The sequence below is a fragment of the Pipra filicauda genome, unplaced genomic scaffold (genome assembly GCF_003945595.2).
Source record: "Pipra filicauda isolate LSUMZ 115617 unplaced genomic scaffold, ASM394559v2 scaffold16_size7369187_pilon, whole genome shotgun sequence".
In the NCBI taxonomy this organism is placed as follows: Eukaryota; Metazoa; Chordata; class Aves; order Passeriformes; family Pipridae; genus Pipra; species Pipra filicauda.
The window spans coordinates 5,414,735-5,441,739 of record NW_024104207.1 but is presented as its reverse complement, the minus strand read 5'-3'; the positions used below and the strand labels follow the sequence as shown (position 1 = coordinate 5,441,739).

Here is a 27,005-nt window from a genome sequence, read left to right as displayed (position 1 = left end):
GAAAGAGCTGTACGAAACTTCATGACCTTCCTGATGTAAGACATCATCTGATCTGAAAAAGTGAGCAGAAGGCAATGCAGTACTGTGCTGAGGGGCACTGGCAGGTGCTTCTCAGTTTGGTTAGTCTCCCTGGACTGCCTCTATTATGGCTGCAGGGCTTTCCTGCCCAATTTCTGTTGGATGACTGGTACGACGCAATTCATTAGACCAGACGGAGATGTCTACACCTCCTTCTAGTCTACATATCTGAGCCAGAGTGGGTGAACCACACCCTACAAATGCTTATTTCTCAGTGTGGACTGTGACTCTGAGTGCCATGAGCAGCATAGACACAAATGCCTCTCAGGCTGAATGAAATGGTCTGCCCTGCAAAGAAGGCTGCATGTCATCTTACACATAGTGCCGCTCATCTGGCTGGTAAGGATGAGGTCTTGATTCATAGGCATGTGCTTTGGACTTTAGGCATGTGATTATTTCCATGATAAGCAATACCAAGCAAGCCCAAAGCAGGCTCCATATGCCACTGAAGGAGGACTGGCAAGGGGAAGTAACAAAGTGACTTGAAAAAGAAGCTAAATCTCTGCAGAGTGAGTGATTAAATCCAGCACCTATAGAAAAGCAGCCTCATTTTTCCAGAATATGGGACATCTGTAAACCCTCCTGTGGACACTGGAGAAGATTATACCCAGGAATTAGGAGTTTTTATCCTAAGTGAGGGTAGACATCAAAACAAGGGAACACCTGAATGCAGCGTTGCATGGCAAAGCTCTCAAAGAAGGGCACGTGGCACTGAACTGCACGGAGGTTTGCAAGTATGACAGGAACGGTTAAAGTGAGTGACGAGGGTGACAGGCATCTTTCTAGGGGGGAAAGACCCAGGTGTACTTACCTTGTAGAGAGCAGACATTGAGGCAGAACCCACCACGAGGGCTATCCCAATAACTGAGTGGCTGTGAAACCCATCGGCATATGTCATCATAACTATCCCTGCAATAGCAAATATAGCAGCCACGATCTGGTTGGAGACAAAGAGAGAAAGCAAAAAAGTGTTACTAAACAACCCCCACAATGGAAAACAGGCACGTAGCTTTAAATGTACTTCTGTACTTCTGCATCATCTGCTTATGTAGAAAAATAATAGCAAGCCCCGGCTGATACCCAGGGAGCAAATGCTGCCTGCCCTAGTGGTTTCTCTGTCTGCAGGGCAGACAGAGCTGGAAGGAGTGGCTGTTCTGGGAGTGTGCAGCAGGCCAGACCAGAGGGCTCAGTGTCTCTGACTGAGCTGAAGCGGGGATTTAATCTCTGTCACTGAGCCTCACCATCAGTGGGTCCCTGCAGCCTGTGCATGACAATAATACACAAGTAAGTTATTCCCTGGAGCTTGCAGGAAAGGCTTCGAATCCTGTTGAAGTTTTGGAGAAAAAAGGTTTTAGAAATAAACACAGGAATAAAACTCATGCAACTACTTTCCAGTCTAGATGTGTCATTTCAGAGCAGAAGGTTTATTCAGCCAGCTAGGCACACCGCAATGCCTGAAGGGGATCTCCCAAATGGAAGAAGCATTCATGAAGGTAGGGGACAGGCTGCCCTGATTTAACAGGGTCAGCAAGAGACCCCTGACTTCTCTGGGATTGTGCTGCCAGATGCCTTCAGCCTCCCTGGGTGGTAATTCTGGGGTGAAAAGAGCTTTCTGCCATGCTCATGCTTCCTGGCTCTGCAGTGGTGCGAGGGGCACCCTGCTTAGACCACATGCCATTTGTCTGCATAGTCATGGTGATGCTCCTAAGATGACTGGTATATTAGTTTATTTTGACACACAGCTGAGTTAAGTGCCAGCCAACTGTCCCCTCTCCCAGGGTCATACCAGTGTTTTAAGCCTCATTCACAGGCTGCAGCTGTTTACACATCCAAAAGCAAAGGCCTCTTCTCACCTTTCCTGTTCCCTACCAGAGATTCTGGCACTGCAGTTAAGATGCAAGCTGTGTGCCAAGCTCTGCTGCTGCCTGATGAGCAAGATGGTAGCCCCTTTACCAGCTTCAGGTCCCCATTCCAGCAGCACCAGCAGCCTCTTCCCTGAGTTGAGTTGGGGCTGGTGCCAGGGGGCACCTATAAAGCAGATGATCATCCAGCATATCCCTCCTGCACACTGACATCAACACCTTCAATTTCCCCTTACAGAAAAATGCAAACAAACCCATATCAATTTCTCAACAGGTGTAGCTGTAGAATGGCAGTGTGGCGTAAGGCTAGAAAAAAGTCCAAATCAGTGGAAGCTGACACTGCCTGGAAAATACACCTGCTAATAACATCTCAACAAGAAGGGACTTGAGTCCAGAAATTGCTGTACTGCTGTTCAAGATGCGGCACAAGCACAGTTTCAGCAGGCTATGGAGGGACAGAGTTTCCCCTAGCTGCTCAGCCCCTTGCATGCCCAAACTGAGGGACAGCAAGTTCTGAAGAATCTGATTTATGACCTGATCAGGAGCCCTGTACAAGCTGCACAGGCTGGGTATGCACACCACAGATTTGGAGAGGTTCAGATACAGCATCTTGGCTTGCAGTCCTGTGGCCATCAGGTCTCTCCATGCACAGCTGTGTGGCATCATTTCTAAACTGAAGTTTCATAGAGGTGTAACTGGACCCTATGGTCCTGGACAGGCTTCTCTTTAATGCAGGGAGAGAAACCCTGCCGATTCATGGCTCTACAGCAACATGGGGCTGTTTCAGATAGGCAGCACTGAAAGAGCTCAGCAGTTCTCTCACCAATGTGCTGGTGCTTGTCAAGTAAAGATTCAGACACTCTGCATGGCTTCAAAGGCATAAGAAAAAAGGTTATTCAATGAGACTAGCACGAGGCAGGTGCAGAAAAAGATGCAGAAAAAGAGATTTGTGTTCACCCAACACATAATTTAGTGAAGGAAAGCTTTGCTCTTGCACACTGTGGATGTAAAAAGTTTACAAGGATAAACTCATGGAAGAAAAAAAATACATCAATGACTATTAGCTATAGAAACATTGCTTCCATCTCAGGAAGTCCTTGAGCCTCAAATTGCTGGAGGCTGGAAAGTCTCATAAGGAAATATCATTATATATAGATTTTTCCAGGTGTCCACAACAGGCAGCTGCTGGAGGCAGGCTTCTGGCGCAGAGGCACCTTTTCTCTGACTCAGTACAGCTCTTTGTAGAGCTGCAAGAGACGTGACTCAGGCCTATCTGAAAGATGGCAACTTTGTATCTCCCTTCAACATCACCCATGCTCCAGAACCAGACGACAAAGAGTGGAAGATGCAGTGTTTCTTGTAGCATCTGCTTCAGGTGTGGCTGTCTCCTGTCTGTGCTGTATAGGTCTTGTCCAGCCTTCACTGGAGAGCCAGGGGGAACCACAACCGAATGCCAGGCTGTGGCATCCAGCTGGTACCTCCAGGTGCATCAGCGAAGGGAGCCTTCCTCAGCCCCCCAGAGGGTGGCTGTAGTGCCTCTGTGGTGGAAAGCTGAAGGACGCATTAATGAACTGCAACATGAAGACTATCCAGTTTTGCTTTTAAAGTCAGGGGCTGATCGACTTCAGAGCACTTTCCAGGAAGCTGTCTCTCTGCCCGGTTGAAAAGGAAGACTACAATTTGGGATTTGATAGTATATTTATTTCCAAATCCCACAGGCAGATGTGCTTGTCTATATGTGTTATCTACATAGGAGGCACTTGCAAGCAATGGCTCTCTTGGATCCTGAGCTGTTTTATTCCCTGTAGCATGGTCTGAAACACTGAAGTCAAAGATCAAAGCAAATATACACAGTCTGCAAACAGTTTTGTTGGGGCAGAGGTCCTTGCCTCTTTCATCAAGCATGTCACAACTGTCAGATGGGGCTTGGCTTCACCTCTCAGTCCCTTGTTGACATGCCAGGTGTCACATACACCTTCTCTTTAAGCCTTTCAGCCTGCCTATCAAGCACATTGTTAGTGTCAGTGACAGGCTGCTTGCACACAACAGTGCCTGCAGTTTCTTGCAGATGTCTCAGTGCTGCAGGGCTTGCAGAGGCAAAGCTTCAGGCACTCACAGCTTCATTATGTGTGTGTCTTCTCTGACAGCTCACAGCCCAGTTGATCCTTGCTCTGGGCACAGCGAAGGGAAAGGGGAAAAATCGCAACTTCATTACAGGAGATGTAGGCCTTTGCAAATGCCTGAGTGGCAAGGATGGGAACTTGTAGCTTGCCCTTACATTTAAATTCCAGTCAAATTGTGATTTAAGTGCCTATAGAGCTAGTAGTTGCACTTCTGAAGGCCAAGTAGAACACTTGTGCTTGCTTAAACCCCACTGAGCTGTTGCCTTTCTCAACTGGCCTCTCCTTCAGCAGGCATGAACAAGGACATCCACATGTGTGATCAGAGCTTTGCTGTGGCACTCTGTCCACCCTGCTGTGCTGGTGTGGGGATGGAGCAGGAGCGTGGGAAGGCACTCACAGTAGGACAAGGCACTGTCACCCTTGCAGCCCTTGTCTACCAAACACCCTCTCAAAGGATGCTTCTAAAAGGGTCAGCAGCTTTGACAGAGTGTGGTCCCGAGGGACCACAAGCTTTGGGGCTGGGCCGTGTGCTAGCTTGCAGTCCCCAGGTCACTCCCAGCAAAGCCCTAGCAACTGTCCCTCCTCCTGGTTGACAGTCCCACAAAGAGGGCTGTGTGTTGGGGTTCATCCTGAGGCTATCCCTCAGCAGTGCCATGCTCACTGCTTATCACATGGGCTGTACAGAAAAGAGAGGAAAGAGGGAAGAAAATGATTCTCTCCCAAGACTCCATGCTATGTCCCTCTGCAGACAGGAGTGCCTTGGCACTCGCTCTGTGCCACACGAAGCTGGGTTGCAGGACTGCTGTATCCTTCCAGTCCCCAGGGACAAGTGCCTCCTCACTCTCATATTGCCACAGGTCAGGACACCACAACTGCTCAAGAGTGAACAGCCCCGTCTGCCTGTGAACCCCTTCCCCCTGCACCCAAGTCCCTTGCTGGCCCATCACCTGGGGAGGAGACAGCTGTGTTCTTTCTTGGGTACAAAGGCAGGTTCTCAGGAAGCCCCCCTGGCACCCCTCACCAGTGCCAGGTGCCACACTGAGGGGCTGGAACACATGGCAGGAGCATTACACAGCCCACACTGCTCAGGCCCTTCTGGTTCTCTGTTTCATTGCTACTTTCCCAATGCAGTGCTGATAGGAAATGAAGGACAGCTGGACATGGCTGGGACGACCACTCAGGTCTGCTTCCCTGCTCCTTCCACTCCTTCTGCCCCTTTAAGAAGGGGGGCATCCAGAGCAGGATTCATCCCCCAGGACATGTCACCTGCCATGCCTTCCTGGTAAACTGCCGGAGAGTCTCTGACCATCTTGGCTCTTCAATCATGGCATGCACCCAGGAGAGCACAAGAAGCGTCTCTGCTCCAGCATGGGCATGCCCATGTGGGTATCCCTACACACAGGTTGGCTTCTGTTCCTCCACACCACAGTATTATCCAGTAGTGAGAGATGGCACATTGAGAATGAGGAGCAAGCTGCAGGTGCAGGACAGCAGTGGTCATCCCTTCATACACTTCCTCTCCTAGTGTCCCACCAGTGCTACAGCTGACAGTGCCATGAGAGAGATGAAGACCACAAAAATAGCTTTTTTTCTTTTTTTTTGATTTATCAAAATGGTCAGCACATCCAGCTATGATAACAGTGGCACTTCTCTGCCTCCAGGATCATTTCAGGATACCCCTGCACTCAAAAACCAGAGTGAATTTGTTTTCAGCATAGGGCTACCTGGGTAGTGGGGGTGGGCAGACACCAGCTGGCCAGGTTGGGCTTTTGGCAGGTACATTTTGCAAGCATCCCCTGAGCATCCTTTTGGCTGCCACCACAGAAAGGCTGGCCAAGCTCTCCTGCCAAGTTCTCCTGCCAGTCAGGGAACACTTCCCAAAAAGTTAACTCTCGGTTGCTCCACGCAGCGAGGGCTAACAACCTCTTCTGAGCACTAACAGCGTTGCCCAGGTGGGTGAGCAGGGAGGTCCTCAAGTGATGGGCAGGAAATAGGAATTATTACAGTTATTGCTGTAAATATTGATTATTAATTAATATTAATTGGTACAAGGCACGAGGAACACACTGGTGCCTTTTCCTTCCAGTTACTCCTGGCCCTGGAAGGAGCTACTTGGCCCCAGCGCTGGTGGGTTACCCACCTCCACCCTCTGCTTCCAGAGGACACCACGTGCTGAGGGATGCCTACATGGCAGCAGGGTTTGCAAGGAGCTGAGCGGTTTTCTGATAAACCCTCTGCATGCGGCTCTGTTGCTGCTGCGGAGCAGGCATTCGCGTGGGGCGCAGGACTAAGGGTGTAAGCAAACATTTGAGGTGCCACCAGGAGAGCAGCCCACAGCTGCTGGCCAGATGCAAGTCCCTATGAGTTGGCATGACAGTGACACATGCTCATGTTTTGGCCACAGGTGGGCAAGGGCAGCACAGCTCTCCTCTCCTGTCCACAGCTGCTGCTGACTAACATGGATGCAAAACATAACTGTACTGAAAACATAACTGTACTGCAAACCTGCTGTCACACGTAGAAAGGTGAGAGCCCTGTTAAATTCAGAGGTTGGGATCAGAAATGCATTGTGTGCAGCCATGGTCTGCAGGAATATGCAGTCAGAAATAACTAAGTTTGGTGCCACAGCCTGGAAATAGTCCCTCAGAAGGGGTTGGCAAAGGCCGATACAACATCCACAGCAGCATGGAGATAGCACATATCCTTTGTGACATGCTCTGGAGCAAATTACCTTTTTCCTGAAGGAAAATGCACAAGGCACCAGACTGGGGGGAGCCAGGGTCTCCAGGAGATCACAGGCACCTGGGCAGGCTGCAGGGAAGGACTCATCCTGCTCCACAAGGATTTCTGTGCCCGCTCAGCTGTCTGCATGGGTGCTGCTTGTCTCAGATGGCAGGAGGCAAGGGGTAAAGGGAAGACAGAGGGTGAGGATGAAGAAGGGAGACAGAGATAAGGAGTCACTTACCCTCACTCCCATGAACCTGTCCCTCAGAACGATCCATGAAAGCAAGAACACAAAAGCTTTGTTGCAGCAGAACAACACGGAGACATCCGTAGTGTTTATTTTCTTTATTGCATGTAAGTAAAGGTAGTTTGTGAGTGTCCAAAGAACACCAAAGGGTGCTGCCTTGGTAAAAAACACCTTCAAAGTCAAGCCATTGTCTCCAAAAAATCGACAGCACTCCCTAAAACAAGGAGAGAAAGGCAGTGTTATTACATATGCCAGTCACAGTCTGCAGCAAATATATGGCTTTTTTTGCTTTTTTGCTTCTCTTCATTTCCTTTGGGGAAAGAAGGGCACACACCTTAAAGAGGAGAAGAAAAACAAGTTTCAGCTTCTGCTGCAGCAGCCAGCACCTGCACAGGGTACAAACAGGTGGGGCTGCAAACATGGGAGGGACAGCAAAGAAGGAGCAAGGGGAGAGGTGATGACAGGAGATGAAATCTCACTCTCATCATCAGTCCCTTCACAGTGAACATCTTGAAGCAGCAGCATGGAGTCATCCTCCTCCCTTCACCCCTGTGGGCATCAGGATGCCGAGGAGCCAGGGCTGGCAGCAAAGCCTCTAGCTCCCCGCTCCTGCTGCAGCCACGGGAAGCTGGTGCCCATCTGATCTGCTATTGTGGGGCTTGTACACCAGAATGACTATGTGCTGTACAATAAAACTCTCACAAATAATTGTGTCCCCAGGTTTGCTACTGCTGACGGGGAAAACTGATTTTCCTTGGTGTCATAGCACAGCTTGTGAAGCCGTACTAGGAAGCATTTGATGAAGAGCTGTCCATGAGTAACAGTAGATAAATAGTTATGTGAAGCAAGGCAGGACTGTGATTTAACCTACACTGTAAGCCCAAAACAGTCAGGGATTACTCCAGAAAAACCAACTATCAGCTTGAATATTTTGACAGAACATTTGAATGCAGCTGTTCCTGCTGTCCACCAATTTCCAGGCCCAGCACAGACACGGGCACATCCAGTGCACGTCTGGAAGGAGAAATCCCCCTCACTGTGTTAAAAGAGAAATTGTCATCGAAGAGTGATCAAACCTACTCCGGTCCCCATTACCAGAAATCCTGCACCTGCTGCTCTCACCTACCATCTCAACCTGCTGCTCACTTGCCAATACAGTTTTGTTTGCTGGGATCACTGTGCTTTGCCCACAGAGCAGTGGGACTATGGGTGTGGACAACAGCCAGAGAGGCTATAGGGAAAAGCTGATGCAAAGCTCAGATGTGCCCTGGCCCTGTGCATACCCAGGTCATGCCAAGCATGGCTCCTCCTAGGCAAGGAAGCTGCCCTGCAGAGCCACTCATTCCTTACTTTGTGCAATCCTCTGTGTGAGGAGTAAATTCCTACAATTGCTGGTCTGTTCTCAGATAAGGTGGCAGCAGATAGCAAGAAGCTGTGGCATGGCAAGGTGTAATGCCGTATTTTTGAGATAAATCTTCCTGCATTATTTTTCTTGATTCTACCATCATGAGCTAGCGCTCCATTGTAATCACAGCAATTGGTTTAAAAAAAAAAAAAAAGGCATTAGCCAAGGCAACAGCCAAGGTCTGTGTAAGAATGAAATGGAAATGTCAAAGGAAGGATACTGAAAGAGAAATGTACTGGCTTAATAGCTGCAGCAGCAATACAGAAAAGTTTGCTTCCACCCAGAAGTGTTCATATCCATGTTCACAGACAATCTGAAGGCTCATGACTGAAATAAACAGCGGGATTACACTGTGGGGAGGAGGTCTACATGCAAACTGAGAGCACTGCAGCCTGGTTACATGTGGCTCTTGAGAAGTGTTTCCAGTGTGATGTTCCGCAGTGGATGTGGCTGCCGTGGGGTGTTGTTGAGGTGGCTGCCGCAGAAAACATCCTTGCTGTATGTCGGGGTAGATGGAATGGTGAAGAAGAGAAAGAGGGGCAGAAACTTGGCCTGGTCGCACTTCTCTTCCTCAGGATGCCAACTGGGAGCAGAAGCGGCTGCCTGGCTTTCAGGGCAACCTATTCCATGGGCAGACAGCAATGGGGGCAGATGAAAACTTGCTTGTAGGTATAAAATAAAGCAGTGGGAAACACACAGCACAAGTGAACCCACCTTGCTGCCGCTGTGGCACAAACCCCCAAGCAGGGCTTAGCGAGTCCTGACCAGCACTGGCTGGACTGCAGTCCTCTCTCCCACATGGGGATTCTGGTCCCCTGCTGTTTGTCACAGGGTGCCCTATCAACTTGGCCTGAAGGAAATGCGTAGTGTCACTTGGGAACAGCATGTAGCTGCTATGGTACTACAGGAACCATAGTGCTGGAGTGAAAGATGCTACAAGAAAAGCCTAAAGCACAGCGATCTTTCTGTGTTTTTACTCTAAACTGTTTGCTGGTTTTGTTAATCTTTTGTGTACTAGTTCTTGTTCTTCCTCATACTCTTTTTAGTGTGTATCTTCATTAATCCAGCAAATGGCAAATTAGCTCTACCTGATTAGCCCTGTCTCCAGCACAATACTAGCAAAATAACTCTGTCATTGGAAACAAGCATCTGCAGTGAAGTATATCAGAAGTTGTCAGTGCCAAAATGGCATGCTACGTAAGAATTAATCATATTGAAAGCAGGTGTTGCAGTCAAATAAAACTTGCAAATAAAATATGACAGTAAAGCTCCATTTTCCCCCTATCGAGTTCTCAATTATATATTTAACACTATAATATCTTCCACTGCCTGTTTTGTCTTTAACCATTGCTAGGTGGTTGGGATGTTTCTCCACTGCTTTGAACCTCATACAAAACAAAAGAATGCATAAAATTCTGCCGATACTACTAGAAGGAATGCTTTTTGCCCCTGTATTGAAAAAACAAATCCCACCTATGAAAGGCAAAGGTAGACAAGAACCAGACAAAGTACCCATAGTACTCACGCCAGGGGTTTGGTCTCTTGACACTTCCTGCAGAACAAACCTATGCCAGAAAGGTTAGTAAGCCATTGAATCTGCCATTACATCTTTGGAAAAGATGCAGCAAAGTAGAAAATTTTTGGGAGGAATACACATCCTAAGGGAATACTTTGTACAGGCCAGTTATTTCTCCTTTCCAGACTGTTAACATTTGTTAGAATTTTTTCATTGTCTCAGTGCTCATACTGTAGCCTTCTCCTTCAAACCAGGTTTGGATCTGCTGTTGGTCTTAGCGGGTGATATTTTTATTTTGTAGACTATGCTTCTTACTTTGACCTTGCAAGGTCTGTACCTGCAAATTGAATTTAGCTAAATTGCTCCTAATTTTCAGCAGAGTGAGCATCATCTCCCTGGAGCACAGCAAAGCCACCACCGTGCCAGTGAGTCTGTCTTCTTGATTAGAGATTGGCAGGCAAAACATGTTTTGCTAATCCCTGCACCAATTAGGGCGGCATGGATAAATAATCTGCAGATGTGCAACAGTCTTACATTTTCTGTTCAGTGTACAAAAAAAAAAAAAAGACACGGACTAAAATGTCATACCGTGTCTTTTGGGAGGACTCACAAGCCAGTTGTAGCAAAGAAGACAGACAAGATGCCCTGGCTGCACTAAGAGGGAAGGAAACTAAACTCAAGTTTAATTCCTCCCAGTGAAAAAAAATTCAAGGCCTTTTTTTGTAATTCATCCTGTTAGGGCCACAGTATCTCTCATGCATTAAGTTCACAAGTGGAAGTAGGTATGAGTGCTGCATAGGCAAAAAATACAAGTTAATCCAATATATTCCTCAAAAATGCTCTCCAGGAAAGTATATGATGTGTTTCCCAGAAAATAGGATCATGCCTCCAGCTCCGCTTCCCTCATGCTTGAGCCACTGCTGACCCAAAGGGCAGTCATTACAAAATCAGCCTCTCAGGTGGATATACTTCAAAGCAGTGCAAGCAAAGGGTGAGCTTATGAAACTCACTTTACAGATGTGCAAGCTGTGGCACGGAAAGGCAAAGTCCCTGTGAGGGCCACCTGTTGGTTGCACCTTCAGAGAGCTGGGGATTTGCTTTTCCTGCAAGTTTATTTTATAGCCAGCTCTTGTTACTTATCAAGACAGTCCTGGAGTGCCTTTTTCCTGAGTCACCACAGGTTCACATGCCAGAAGAACAGTTGCACGGAGGCTCCTGTGGTGTGTCCCAGATCATAAAAGGCTGTGAATAAATCTGCTAGCCTCAGCACTTTGTAGAGAGCTGCCCAGGACTCCTGACATGGCTTTTACTGCCCTGCTGGTCTGAGGCTCCTGCAACAAAACCTGTATACTACTGCTTCCAGCTTTCCTCAGGAGACTGCTTCCCAGTGCTGGGAGGGCACAAGCTTCTCCTCAGCTTCCATGTGGCAGAGGTCTGAGACCTGTCCTGGGTGTGCTGGTGCCCTTTACCTGCCCTACTGCCCGCACTGCTACTGAGGAATGCCCCAGCCCGTGGCCAAGGACCTGTCATTCCTCAGACATGTACTTATCGAGTCCAGTCTGTCTGTACTGGGGACTGAACTAGGGCTGAAGACTCTGGCCCTTCAGTCTCTCATTCCCTACTTAATGAGAAATGGCAGCCCTGCAGCCTGGGAGGTAACATCAGCCCTGGTGACAGCATTGGTTTCTGGAGTTGGAGGCAAGCGCTGTCTTATCTAAAATACTCTAGTGGCTTTTTAATACCCATCGTCCCACACGGATTTTTCTGTAAGCATGTTATTAAATGCAAGAAATTGCTATAGAAGCCAATCAAGCATCCAGCTGCTACTTTTAAATGTCTGCATCTGCGACTGACCATTACTAGTTTCTACACTTGGTTTGGGGCTAATGTTCTGCCTTTAAACTTTATCTCTTCTGGGAGTTTCCAGCTCATTTGCAGAAAATGTATTCTGATAGGCAATGGAATGAGAAAATTGTCTTCTCTTGAATGGAACAAAAAAATCTCCAGACTGAACTTCTCAGAACTAGAGAGACAGAAGCAATTGGTTTTGCTCAGCACTGCACACATGCCAAACTAGGTGTTTGCACAATAAATGGTCCCAGGAAATGAGATTTACATAATACACCAGAATGGCTCCAAAAGAAGCAAATCATAAAAATCTTACAAACCACCTGAATACGCATTTTTGAGAAAAGTCTTAGCACAGACTCAGAAGTCTTAATGAGAAACTGTTTAGACTAACATTTAAATTAAAAAAAAGTTTAAAAGAACAAGACCAAGCCACAGGGAAGAGTCATATACTGTAAACTGCCTTAGCAAAACACCATGGTGGGAGTTTTGGGCTGCAGAAGCAAAGGAAATGCTTGCAGCTTCTCCTGCAGGGTGATCCTCCATCCCACAATTTGCTGCACCTGGGGCACTAAACCTGTTTGGTTTGCATCTGCCATTTCCACTGAAGGCTGCAGGAAGTGGATTGCATTAGGATGACTATTTCATTTAATTTTTACACATGAACACACTGTAGTTTTGCATCTAGGTTGTTTCTTTTTGTGGGTGCAGAACCACCAGCCATGTCAGATGGGACATTGGGAAAAGCTTAGGGAGAAGGTAAAGTCAAGCAGCAGCAGTAATGCGCTGCTGACACTTTAGAGGAACAGCAGTGGCTGTAGCAGTGTGAGCAGACATTGCAGCAGATTTCCTGCAGAGTCACACCTGTCCGTGAGCACCAGGGCAAGCTGAGCTCACTCTGGAGTGTGTTATCACAGCAGCCAGGTGGTCCCACCGAAGTCGTGCCTTCAGATTGCTGCATGGGACAGGCTAGCATTTTTGGGTCTTGGGTCCAGCCAGAGGCAATGTGCCATTCTGGAGAATGCAGGAAGTATTTCTGGCAAGAAGAAGCTTTTAATGTGACAACATGCACTCAGTGATCAGACAGCTGAAGTTATGCATTATCCAACATTTTCTGCCTTTACATCCTAGAGGTACACAGACCCTGAAGTGCTTTATACTCTGCTAGACAACTGGCATTATACAAATAAAATGTAAGACCGTCGCTATGTGCAAGCCCCAAACACCCACAGATGAGGCAGGCATCACACCTGAACAGAGATGAGCTTTTTAGTTACACTCAAAGACTTTTTTGTGGAACACCTTGTTACTGAGCCCATGAGGAAACACAATCCTTGACTTAGTCTTGTGTAGCACTCAGGATTGGCCTCAAATCTTCATCAGAGCCCACCAGAGCAGTGGCCAGGAGGTACTTAGGCTGGACATTCCCCTCCACAGCAGCAGTGCCTGAAGCTGAAAGGGGCAGCAAGGGGAATGAAAGCTTCACAGGTGACTGGGGATTACTGGCGTGCAAGCCAGTGGGACTGGTGCAAGCAGAGGGCCCCTGGTGTCTGGGGCAGGGCTGAAGGATGAGCTGGACAGAACTGATTCATTGGCACACTGGGGTGTGATGGAGGAAGAGTATGCCAGGACCCACCACCATGGCCAAACAAAGTACAGAGGGAGGACCATTAACTCCAACAGCACCAGGTACTGCCAAGCACAGGCAGCCACAACAGGGTGTGAGGAGCAGTACTGAAGCTAATGACAATCCTTAGGGAGTTATGAAGCAAGCTGAGAAAATGAGGAGCAGCAAGTCACCAGACAGTATTTACTCAAGAGTTCAAAAAAGCTCAATAATGAAACAGGGAATTCCTAAGGAGGATCTGTAACTCTGCCCTTACAATAGCCTTCCTGCCCAAAGCAAATATCACATTGATTCTTTAAATCTAATTTGTGCTGTGACTGTGGCTGGCCATCAAATTTTAGGATGACCATTGCTGATTAAAAGCCGTGCTACATTACCTCTTCTTCCTCCTGGATTCATCAAGGAGTGATGAGGACAGAGAACGTGCAGTTCAAGGAGCGGGCTTACACAGCCACGGTGTTTCAGGCACTTGCAAGAATTTTCATCCCAGCAGACTGGCTGGTGAGCAGGTGTCCTCAAAGTGTGACCCCAGCACTTTGAACACTTCTGCTTGGACCATGCACCTAATGACTGCCACCATCCTCAAAAACAGGATTCTGACTGCTTCTGGCAACTGAGTGCTGATGAATTCAGACCTTCCTGAGGATCTCCTGCTTTACCAGTCAGGTAGAAGTGGCCTGGGGCTGCTGAGTCTCCAGAGGGACTGTTCCCCTGGAGGATCTTACTCCTCACTTTTATCCTGTGCAGTTGGGATTGGAAAAACCCTTAGGGCTCTGCCTGCCTGCCTGCAGGGAAAGCCTCTCACTTCTGCAGGTGCAGCTTCTTGTGGGCAGGGAGCAGCGCAGCAGCACAGCCCATCGGCAGCACCAACCCAACATCCCCAGTGCACTGGGTCCAGACAGGGGAACACACCCCAGCCCTTGGGAAGGGCACCCCAACTGCTTCAGGGCCTCTTTCCTTGCCCAGTGCAGGTGGGTGTTCCACTGAAAAGCTGGGGCTGTGTTTTGGGTGGCTTGGGAGATGCAATGGCACCAAAGTCACACCTAACCTGTGTCTTGCATGAATGGGTTTGCTAATGCTGGCCTTTAAAAGGTTAGTTAATAAAAATTTTTTGGGAAAAAAAGCAAACCACAAACCCACATTGTTTTTAATGTAACCCAAGTAGAGTTATTCCACTGCAGGCCCCAGCAGTTTGGAAGGCACTTCAAGCAATGCTACACTTCAGTTACTGAAAAGGTGAAAAGCCTCCCAGGGAAAGCACTGCAAAGACTGTCAGGGGGCCGAATTTGAGGTCTCTGGTGATGGTCTATCACAATTTCCCAGTGTGAGCTTGGACAAGTCCCCCAGACAGTCTGTCCCTCCTCAGCTCAGTAGTGGGGTATGAGGGTACAGACTCTTGTTATTTCCCAGGGCTGTGTTGAGGTAAATGCAGTCAAGCATTTGTGCAGCATTCAGTGTGTGGTGAGGGACAGCATATACAAACTGAGGCAGAGAAAACCTAAACATTAAGCTCTCAAGGCTTTGACTGCCGGAGTCAACATGATCACTGCTCTCCGTCATCATGCAAAATTTCCATTGACGTCAGTGGATGTTTTGGGTGTGAAAGGCCTGCAGAGTCTGAAACTGTGCAGCCATCGCTTGTGGATATCTTAAGCTTGGCCTGATGTGATTTATATCCAACTTGTCCTCTTCAGCTGTGACCTGAACCACTTACTACTTTTTGGAATAGTCAAAATGAAACTTTCAGGAGAAGCTGGCCAGCTGGCCTCCTGTGAATTGGATTTTTGTAGTGGTTGGTATAGGCAGACAAAAAAAGCATGCAAGAATAAAATGCTTTTCTCATAGCTGCTGTCTTGGTTTCTGGTAGTAGGGTTTTTTTACTCTGCTGATATAGCAGCATGGTGCCGATAGGACGGGGAACAGTGTTGTTGTGTCTTGGAGAAGGAAGGAACAAGACAAGAGGCAATACAAGGAGGAGATAAATGTCTCAGTGATAAAATTGGCTACACAAACACCTGAGAGAGCTGTTTCTGAAACACATATATATATGTTGGAACATGTATCTAGAATACATGCACACACACACACACACACACACAAATATATACACCCTCACATACACATGTAATTTGGACCTTTATGCCTGTGGATTGCCAGAGAGACTTTGCATAGAGATATAGTTCCAGATGGAAAAAGCCCTGCCAGTCCTTCCTGCTGGCAGTGCCAGCCTTGGGCCATGGGCATAATCTATTTGTTCTGTAAATCTTCACTACATCATAAATCAACTTCATAGCTAAGTACTAATTGTTCAGCACCATAACAGGATACTGTTTGCAGGGGACAGCTGGGAACAAGAAGGCATGTGAGTCAGGAGATACCAAAAGAGACACCATCAACTTGGCAGTTAGTCTATGAAAAGAAAGTAAGTTATACAAAAAAAGAAAGCTGAGAGTTCACTGACATAACAGAGAAGATGACATTTACAACGCACAAGTTGCCCCTAGATGCATTAAGTAAACGGGATACAGAAGGGAAATAATCTTTTCATTTTTAGAGTACCTCCTCTCAAGAACAGGTGAATCTTTTCTGTTTGAAGTTTGTTTGTCTTCTTAGTTGCACTGCTGGTGTTCATTTAGCAAGAAACCAGAGCACCCTCTGCCCTGTACTCCCTTACTCTGTCCTTCAGCAATACCATCCCAATCCCAGACACAGCAGCACAGCAAGCGGAGTGAGGCAGTCTCTGTGATGGCATCTACCCTCATCCCAGAGCCTGACAGAATAGCACCCTTCAGAGTGCTATTCGAAAAGCACCCTGTGAGAGATTAAGAAACTCAGAAGTCCTATGTCACATGAGGTGAAGAAGTACAGCTAATGAGTTTGGTGCCAAAAGGGGAGTGTTAGAAAATATGAGGTTCAGCACTTCTGAGATTCAAATTTTTAAACAGCTTTACTTGTTTTGACTTTTCTCCCAATAGGTTAGTCCTTCAGAAAACATGTTCTGTGATACATTGCTGTTGCTGGTTGTATTAAGTTTGTATGACACCTTAGAAAAAATGGTAAAATCAGAGCAATAGGTAACAAAAATTGAATGCTTTCCTTTGTGCTACTGGAACACTCAGGTCACTCAAGTAGCATACAATAACTGAGAATGGTTTGAAAATGAATTACTTGTTGTCCAAGAGAAACAGAAAATTTTTGGCTCCCCATGTAAGCACTTTGAACAGTAAACATGCAGATTAAAAAGTACTGACACCCACTGTATTTTTGAACAACTGGATAGTGCAGAAATGGAGCCACAGTAGCAGAAACTCCGAGAGACTGTACTCATGAAGAGTTAGGCAGACATAAATGCAGTGAAGAGCTGTGGGAACTTGTGTGGTTTGGATTTTTGAGGGGAACATCTTCTCTACAATGTTGTTCTAAAAATGTCGGTTGGAAAGTTGTATGACAAGGTGCACAAAAAGTTGTACATGTTTATTTTCGTTCAATTTGAAGAGAAACAAAATGCTTACTCACTGAATCGGAAGCTTCTGAGGAAGGAATGGGTTAAGAAAAAAACTTAGAAAAATACTGAAAGAAGATATGAAATTGTTTCATTTGAAAAATTTAAGTGAAATTCGCCTTTTTAATTCCAAATGCATATTAACTAAATCTACAGTGGAAAATAATGGAAGTCATCAGAATCAGCAGAAAATTATAAAAAATAATAGGCAAGAATGTATTGTAGTTGAAAGGCGGTTTTATTTTCATTTCCCATCTCTGTATGCTCTTAGATTTTGCCCTTCATCCATTTGGAACAAGATTGCTTTTAAAATTTCAAAATGCCTCCTAGAAAAACAACCTTTATATTATCCCTTAACAACTCTTCAATGTGACTGCATAAAAGGCACTGCTGAGCCAAACTTCACAGCCAAGAAAGAACTTTGAAGAAAGGTAGGAGAGTTTTTTTCCTCCATAACCTTGCAATATAGATTATAGTTATCTTCATAAGTAAGACCCTTGGTAGAAAATATTAAAAGAAACAATAAACCTGACCATGCACATGCCAGTCCAGGAGCCTCGTCTCTAAGGAATTTTCTCCTCCCTACTTTTCAGAGTTACAAATTACATGCAGTATTACACGAGGATCCTATGTAAAAGCAAAACCTTCTCTGAAGACTCAAGACATAAGAGTACAGAGCATCAACTTCATTTTCTTTCTGAGCATCAGAGACAGGTCCAGAGGATGGATAGAAACCACATTTGTCTTTCAGTCTTCTTGCACTCTGAGGGGTCTACATCTTCATGGTTCTTCTTCCAAGCTCTTTTTATGCAAATAGATTGATGGGGCATGCATTCTTACATGGTTCAGAGGATGAATCTCAGTTTCATGCTCCATCATTCTGAAGGCCATGAGCTTTCCTCCTTAATACACTCCAAAGAAAAGGAGGATACTGAGTTATCACAGAGCAGCTCCAGGAACATGATTTGTGTCTGCTTCTGCAGCTCAGAAAATTTCCAGCTCCTTCCATCATCTCCTTGCAACTTCCCAGACACTCCAGGTGAAAAGCCCTTGAGGTTTCAGAATTCTGGAAGTACTGTTGCCTTTCCTCCTCTGCTGAAGCCAGCAGCCTCCATTTCCAAAGGAGCTACAGCTGATTCTTTCCTTGAGAGATGTGTCATTTGCACGGGAGAAAGGGCTGCCTATGGGCTGGGTATGCACAGAGTGGAAAAGGTATCTAAAGGGATATGCTATTAGAAAACACATGCCCATGTGTATCTTCTCTGGGATGTGGACACTGACAAGAGAGCTATGAAGCAACTCATAAACAGCAACAGATGCAGATATCCCCCAATAGTGGCAGGAATGACAAATTTCAAGAGAGCCTTGCCTGCTGATGCTGTTGTGAACTTAGGGTCCAGAAGCAGGAGAAACAGCAAACAAATGCCACTGATTCAAAGAACTGCACCGCCCCTGTTATTGTTGCACTGGTCGGATCATGTCTCTAAAACAGGTGTCAGCTGCCAAAGCTATTAATCTTATGCTCATCTGAATTCCAGAATGGTGTAGCTTTATTTACCTCTCTGGTTTCTATTGAAAATGTGGAGCGGCACATATTGGGTTACCCCTGTGCCTCAACTTTGGGTATTAGAGAAGCCACATTTGGCATTGCCGTTTCTTCCAGATGTTGTCAGTGTCCCATTCTGGACTTTTCAGCTGACATCCTCATTTGACAGAAAATAAGAACTAAAATACCTAATGGGGTTATTAGCCCTCAATTGCTTCATTCAAGATGAAGTAAAGCAGGCACGATGTTAAAAGGAACAGAGAAGAAATGTAAGAGAAAAGAGAAAGATCAGATAGAAATTGATTTATTCTAGAAGTAAACAAAAAGTTTAGGGCACTGAGGTGATTATACTGCTTAGAGGTTATAAAAAAAAAGAAATCTCTTTGAAGTCCCTGGAAAGACCAAAATGAGAACAGTGGTGAGACATACTCAAGAAGTAGAAGGAAACAGAACTTAGGGTGGTTTCAGATCTGCCACATGTGAAAACGAGACTTGACGCTGAGATGGTGGAGTAAAATGGTACTTGTGACTAAAAATTGCTGGAAGCCATGAGAGTTCCTCTGAACAGGATGCTAACCATTATTATTTATGTGTTTGGATGGGAAACACAGCTGTTCTTCAGAGGCAAGGCAGAAATTTGTTTTGAATCTAAAGCCTTTCACAGATACTATGCTTATTTGTGTGTTTTAAAATGTTATTTATATAAAATATTTTATATTTTTAAGGTTTTACTCTTACAAGGTAAGAGGCAGGGAAGCACCAAAATTCTCTGGCCAGGATCTGGTGCCACAGAAGTAGGAAAATGCAAAGCAGTTGGGTCTTGTCATGGCTGTGCATGTGGGGGGGGAATGTCAGTGTGGTTTGGATAAGGCTGTTACAGCACACACTGCTCTCCTTCCTAGTGACATTTTTTATGTACTTGTTCTTTTTCTTTTATATTTTTATTGCCTACTAAATGGTTGCTTTTGGCTCTGCTTTGTGTGAACCTCAGTGCAAAGAAAACAGGTCTGTTCAGAAAAGCACTTTGCAAACTGTCCTGACAAGGAGTGAGTTAGTGCCTCACTAGCGTATTATGTGCCGTCCTGATCTTGGATGTGAATCCACAAATTAGGATTTCAACTCAGCCACTGCTGAGCATACAGATTTACTTTGTGAAAGACTGAAAAACAGAAAGGAGTCCTTATTTGCAACAGTAATAACACAGGAACTTTTCATAACCAGATGCAGAACTCCTGAGTTAATGAACTGGAAAGCCCATCTGCTGGTCCAAATGCCATACTTGTCTTTTTGGGATGAAAATTATTGAAATAATAATACAGCATAAGCCTTCCCTGCCTTCTCTGCCCAATCTGTGTCAGTAAAACATTCATTCAGAGATGCCTGTAAAGGGATGGACCTGGACCATATGGGAATTACCAGCCTGGGTCCAGCCAAGCCCTTCCTGTCTCTGGCAGCTGTTGGCAGTGGAGGCACCAGGGATATAGCACACTTGAAGAAATCCATTCCCCACAACAAGCTGCCACTTTCTTGTCTTTCTCTTCCGGCTCTCCTGCTTCATCCACCTTCGATGCATTAGCCATGTACCTTCACTCAGCCTGTAACATAAGTGCAGCTCCCTGCAGTTCAGAAGCAGTGAAAATTAATTACAATTTCATTAATTAGAGCACTATGAACTGCTTAGGTGTAAGTGCAGAGCCCAAGTACCTCTCTATCGCCTTTTATGAGTCACTGGCATAAACTCCTGATTATCTGCACAGCTTAGCTTGGACTTTGCCATCTCCTAGGAGTGCACTGTGCATGCTTGGTCTCATAAATTTGGGACCTCCTCCTGTGACAAGAAACCATCCAGCCATGCCGTGATGGTGCTGTTCCACAGGGTGACTGGGATTCCCTGAGACTACATTATCATCACCTTCTGAGAAACAGTATCATCACCTTCTGAGAATTAGTGTAGCAGATAGAGGAAGAATCCAGATTATCCAGGGTGAAAATACACTGTCTAGCAAGAGAAGACTTGCAAGAAGAGCCTTTGATTTCAAGTGGCAGAGACTGACTGCTAACAGTAAACCCGACATGACTCAGAAACATGGTATCTGGATTTCTCAGAAATGTGACTGTGACATTTGAAACTGCCAAATGAAAATGACAGCGTTTAACCTGGATTTCCCTTATCATAATAGATCATGCATTTCATGCTGGAAATGTTCTGACCATTATCTGCTTCTGTGCTATTACATTTTGATGTGCCTCTGGTAATGGCTTTAAGAAAGTGTCTGGAATAGTGCGTGTTAAAAGAGTTTTCTTACATTTAGATGCTCAGATACCATGGGATTGAGTGTAGCACAGATGAATATCCTTTTATGATATAAGATTTCTAAAATAAAACCTAATATTAGGAAAGACCCTTGTGTACCTAAATTAAAGTCAGAAAAGTATTTTCTGTTCTTTGACTAAAGGAGTCAAGCTCCTTCTAATCTGCATCAGTAAAGCGTGCAGCACATCCACTTTTACAGCACTCACTTTTGGCTAGAATGAAATAGCTTTGTGACACACAGCTGCAGTTTATGTCATCTTCCTGGATTAAAGGGGTAGAGGGAGTTACAGGGAATGTGGGACTGTGATTTTCTGAGAGAGACAGTAAGGGCTGTGCAATGAGCCTCCCTCCTGCTTGCTGGTTCTGAAAGCCGAGCTGCAGCGAGGAGAGCCAAGTATTTGCCAAATACAAAATTACTGGGCTCATTTGTCTTCCATCTTCTACTCCTGTGACATGCTTATTCCTTCCTTCATTTTGGAAAATGACCTTGTGACCCTTGCTTCCAGCATCCATTCTGCTTCCAGAGCAGCTGCACAGAGAGCAGTGAAAAATCTGCTCCCTGCTATTACAGGGTAAAAGCACTATGAGGGGAAAAAGCATGGGGTGTCCTTGCAGCAGGAGTCAGCTCCTGCTGAAACCTTGCAGCTTGCCACCTAGGAGAGGAGTGGACTTTATCTAGCCATGATTAATGCCTGCCCTGTGAGTGTGCCTGCCCTGTCTTCTTTTTAAAGCCTGTGACTTAGATTATAATTGTAAAATGGCTTTTCTGGCCCTCTCCCAGATCTGTGGCTCCAGAGACCAACATCAGAATGTGCTAAATAATTTGGATTGGAGACCCTTTGGTTGCAATTATGGTTAATGCAATTGCAGCCACCTACAGTGGATTGTCTGGGAAATGAAAATGGTTGGGTTTATAACAGAAAGCACGCGAGGACGAGGCACAGTGCTGTTCTGAAAGCGGTTAAAAGCAGAGGAGAGGAGCAGTTAGCTGGCCTGTTTCAGTGTGCCTGTGAATCCTTACACATGCATAGCAGGGGGTGTTAAAAATTTAACAGAATTACTGCTGGGGATGTATCACAGCCTACATACTCCGTAAGAACTTACCTCAGTTTAAGTTCAGACATGGATTAATTTAAGCAAATAGCTTGTTGGCTTTATCTGAAAAAGCAGGTTTACATCTTTCTAAGATTCAGATTTCTTTCGACTTTGGATTTCATAAACTACTTTTGGTTAAGACAGCTAAGCCAGGCTGAGCTCAGTGCCACGAGTTTTCTGGGGGAGCTTCACAGTTAGACTTGTCATTTGCCTGCTTCTCACTTAGGGCTTCTTTTTTCACTGTCATTAATAAGATCTGGACACCTTATATCATGTTCTGACATGAACTGGGTGAGACTGAGGTGTTATGCTGGTAGAAAGCAGATCTCAGGCAGAAGAGGAACTGGGCCTTTTGAAAATCCTGGGTTTATCTCCATATATAAGGAAATTTGTAATTATTTCCCTCCCTGTTCACCTGCCAGGTTGTGCTACTGCATCACATACTTTGTTACTTAGGCTAGTGGGGAGGTCCATGCAGGGGTGACAAAAGCATCTCCCCGATGTCCTCATTCTTCTATTCAGCTTTAGAATCAAAGAATCATAGAATCATTAAGGTTGGAAAATATCTCTAAGATCACCAAGTCCAACTGTCAACGTAGCACCACCACTGTGTTCACCACTAAACCATGTCCGCAAGTGCCATATTCACATATTTTTTGGGTACTTTCAGGGATGGTGACTCCACCACTTCCCTGGGCAGCCTGTTCCAACGACTGACAACCCCTTTGGTGAAGAAATTTTTCCTAACAACCAATCTAAACCTCTTCTGGCACAACTTGAGGCCATTTAATCTCATCTTGTCACTTGCTACCTGGGAGAAGAGACTGACACTCACCTCATTACAACCTTCTTTCAGGTAGTTGTAGAGAGCAGTAAGGTCTCCCCTCAGCCTCCTTTTCTCCAGGCTAAACAACTCCAGCCCCTTCAGCCATTCCTCCTAACTCTTGTGCTCCAGCCCCTTTACCAGCTTTGTTGCCCTTCTCTGGGCACGGCCTTCCCTTGGCAGATACTGTGGGCCCACGGCCCTCCTCCACAACGTGCCAAACAGCAGCTGCAGAAGTCAGCAATCTCCAGTTAAATGAAAAAGAGCAGATTTTAGCAGATATGTGCCTCAACCTTGACGGAAGATTCTGTAGCACAGGTGCTGTGTTTGTTTCCCTGCTGAAAAAGCACCTAGCGCAAGCTGGTGCAAGTCAGGATTTGCTGGATGCTAATTTCATACAAATATTAAGCAATAAGGATACTTACATGACTGTGTGCAAGGAAAATGAGACAAAGGCTTAGATAATGGAGATTTAATATAGCATGCACACTAGGAGAGGAAGGGAATTAGAAGTCAATAAATAGAGAACAAAAATATATGAATGAACAGTTCAGCGAGGAAAATGTGTATGGGTTTGAGTTAAGCCACAGAGCCTTGAGCCATGAGCCTGTGAGAAAAAGTAATACAAAGATTAAGGCTGTCTCCTTATTGCTCATGGCATCTGAAGAATGTGTAAGATGACGGATGCATTAATTAGCTCACTGCATCCCAGTAGCTGAAATAGTTGGCAGGTGGGCTGAGCTATAAACTAAAATAATCCCAGCATGTGAGAGAGGCTGAGAAGGCAGCTTCAAGATTATATGTCAGCTGCCCAACACGAAAACATGGAATAATATCTTGAAAGTACATAGTGAAAAAACAATCTATCTAATAATACTTACTCTTTGAGTTTGATATTAATTTTTATTGCTATGCTTGTTCAGTAAAAATATATTCAACCTTCTCTCTTCATGATCAACAGCACATGTAACATACATGAATACACAAAGTTGAGGGTACACAGTCAATGCATTCTTAAAAGAGAGTTTTCCCTAATTATGGAGCATAATTTATGAAATAACAAATAAACTATTATTTTGCTAACTCCCCATATCCATCTTTACTCATGTTCACTGCCAGAATGGGGTAATTTTGTTTTATGTGAGGTTGATATTGAAACTTAGAGTATACACAGACATCTCTGAAAATTGAGGTTTACACGTTAGAGATGGCTCACCATCACATTTAATGTATACGTAAATCATCCTAGAAAGTAATTCGACAGAGACAAATGATTTAGAGTTAATGAGATTGACTACATTTCTCATCAACATAATACAAAAAAAATTTGACAAATAATCCACAGACAACACAAATGAGCAAGCTGCAGGAAATTACTGGATTACTCCACTTTCACACTGAAATCCTAGGAGGATCATAACAAATTAAAAACATAAATTCATATTCAGGTATCTAATGCACCATCTTTTCCAGTGGGCTGAAGACTGTCACCACCCACAGATTTCAGAAGGAATTATGGGTGACCAAATTTGCATCTTAAAATAGATGTAGGAAGATTAAGCGCAGTGTCTCTTGCACAGGGCATCAGCCATGGTGGGATTCCAGTCCAGGAGAGAGTAGAAAGACCTTTTTGAAGGGGTGTTTTGCCTTTTGGAAGTAGGAACAGTTTCTGTGTATGGCTGTGGAGAAAGAAGCATGTACCAAAAGCTGAGGGTGCTTTTTAAATTTTCATGGATGGAGAATCAAGATGTCTGTTGAGGGCATTAATTTTATACTGAACATGAGTGGGATGGAAAGCAGTGTATAAATAAAGGTGAGAGTTTATCCCGCAGCCCAGTCCCTCCACACAGCTGGGGTTCTGCCAGGGGTGGGGTGGGGGGGTGGGGTGGTGCTAAGCCACTCAGGGCACCCTGTGCTGCAGCCACCAGGCTTGTGGTTAAGTGAGTGCTGGGTGTGCTTTGTCCCCCTTCTGGGGCTTCAGTTCTTTTCATAGGCAGGGAGGAAGGGATTTTTGGAGCAGCACGAAGCAGTGCTTTGCAGACAGACAGATGCTTGAGAATGAGCAGCCTCCTTCCTGCTGTGAGAAGGCAGGTGTCAGCTCCCTCAGAAAACAAACTGGGGTCTGATCCTGGGGTCTGTGCTGTCCTATCAAGACCCACAAAGTAAGATACATGTTTTGCAAGGGGATTCTTCCTCCCCAGTCAAAGGCATGACCCCATATTTTACCCTAGAGCTAGAAAGCACAAAATCTGTGGTTTCATTTTCCTTTCTTTTTCAATAGTTTGCAGTTTACAGGAGAGCTACTGATCTGCAGAACACTGTATGAAGACTGTCAAAAGTAAAACAGCCTGTTACCTCTCTGGCATGTCACTGTTCTTGAAGGACAAAGTGGCTCAGCATGTGTATTCAAATGGTGTATATATACACACACACACATATATATGAAAACCACCATAAGGAGACATTTCCAACAGCTTTCACTACTGGTTCACCACTCCTTCCAACTGAATCATTACAGTTTCACCAGTCTTCAGTAAGAACAGAGAATCCAGCAGCAGAACCTCAAAAATGCTACCCAAGATATGCTGACACCTCACCGAGTCTCAGCAACAGTCATTCAGAGTCACAGTGCCCTGTGATACCCCTATCTGTCATCCCCCTCTCCTCTCCCCAAGGTACACATCACAAAATCTGGCTTGTTTTACTGTAAATGTGCACTGGGGGATCTGTTAAATTTGGCTCTGTCAATACTGCACCTACACAACTAGAATAAAGAGCTTCAGTGTTTGAACTCAGCCCTTTCTCAAAACTTAATGTTCTGTGATGAAATTGAGAGCGAGGGAGGTTACTCAATAAGCTGAAGCCCTTGAGAGACAGAAAAATGTACTGAACAGTAGCTCATATCGTTACTAATTTTAGTGGCATGTCTGAAGTTCTTTTCGGATTGTCTCCCATGAAGAGTGACAACAGTAATGTGGTTTCAGCCTCTGAGGTGAAACTATTTGTTCAGAAACCTGGCAGAGGTGATGCCTGTTTTGCTACCCTACTGTCTTCTGGATCCCTAGCAGTAAGGGTGCTGCTCCTCTGTCAGGGCTCTGTTACGGCAGGGAAGGGATCTGAAGCACCTCACTAATGCAGGTGGGCAAAGCACCTCTGAGATGTGCAGGGCTCTAGGTGGCTGGGGACACCAGCTTAGTTATCTCCTAGGGTTGCTGGCTACTTTCCCAGGGCTGGAAAGTGAGTCAGCTTTGCCATGGCCACGTTTGGGCTACCCAGGAGGTACAGCCTGCTGAAATCTCACTACAACACCAAGAAATTACGAGCTGAAGATCTATAGGGCAAGCTGGCCATGGGGGAGGCTGTTTTGCTGAAGGGATCCCAAAGCAGGAATGACAGCTCCTCTGTTCATGCAGAAAGAACAGTGGCATGCACTGGCAGAAAGCAGGTGAATCTGGCATCTAGCTGGAGAAATTTTCCATCTCATTGTAAATCACCCATGCTTGTTCACTGTGTAGTGCTTGGCTAGAACGAGCAGCTCCAGTCACTTGTGAGCATGGGAGAGGCATGAGATATGTTCTGAAGACTGTAAAACAGCTATGAGGAATCACTCAGACCTACTGAGGACATCAGCATGATTCGTACCAAGTCTAATGGAAAAATCAACTAATTCATTCTTGGAGAAGCATAAGACGACAAAGTTGCATCAACAAATCTTGTCTGGTCAGTGCTGTTTGCATCTTAACTGCCAGAAAAAGAGAGAGCACCTGACCATGGCGGTGGTTATAAACCCAGTCCCTGTGGAGGAGGGTTTGACCAGGTAAGCATACACTTAAACCAGGACATGTCTTTCAACTTTCTGCATTTTGCCAAGCACAGAGGGACTGTGTTCAAAGGCTTAGGTGAGCTGAGTATGTGCTAAGGAGCTTATCTACAGGAGTAGGTTAGATCAGCCATGATAAACCTACTTAAGATGGGCTCGCATCTCACCTGCTCCTCCCAGTTGGTCCCCACCATATCTTTGGCCTGTCTGTGTTTGTGAGGATGGATTTGCTCAGGCTTTACCTCTGAGAGAGAAGAGAGGTTCCTGAGGAGGGAGAAGTGTCTGCTGGAAACGGCTGTTTGCAGGACAGGGTATAGGTCTCAGCCTATTTGTGGCTCTGACCCTTTGACAAGCTTTGCTCCACAGGAAGGAGCGCCACTCAGCATCACTGGAAATCAGTACTGGCACTCCTAAACCTTAGTAATTAGTCAAATTAATTATTAAAGATACAGAAAATAACACTAGCAAGGAATCA

The 27,005-nt window shown here is 45.5% G+C and overlaps 1 protein-coding gene across 2 annotated transcripts in view; it reads right to left on the bottom strand.

The window, feature by feature from the left end:
* SLC35F3 (solute carrier family 35 member F3) overlaps window positions 1-27,005 on the bottom strand; it is a 170,925-nt gene that overhangs the window by 6,098 nt on the left and 137,822 nt on the right. For both annotated transcript variants that reach the window (XM_027750546.2, XM_027750547.2), the window contains 2 exons: window positions 7,029-7,248; window positions 890-1,015 (listed from right to left, as the gene is read on the bottom strand). In XM_027750546.2, the coding sequence (XP_027606347.1) occupies window positions 890-1,015; window positions 7,029-7,248 (346 nt within the window). The remainder of the gene's footprint in view (window positions 1-889; window positions 1,016-7,028; window positions 7,249-27,005) is intronic.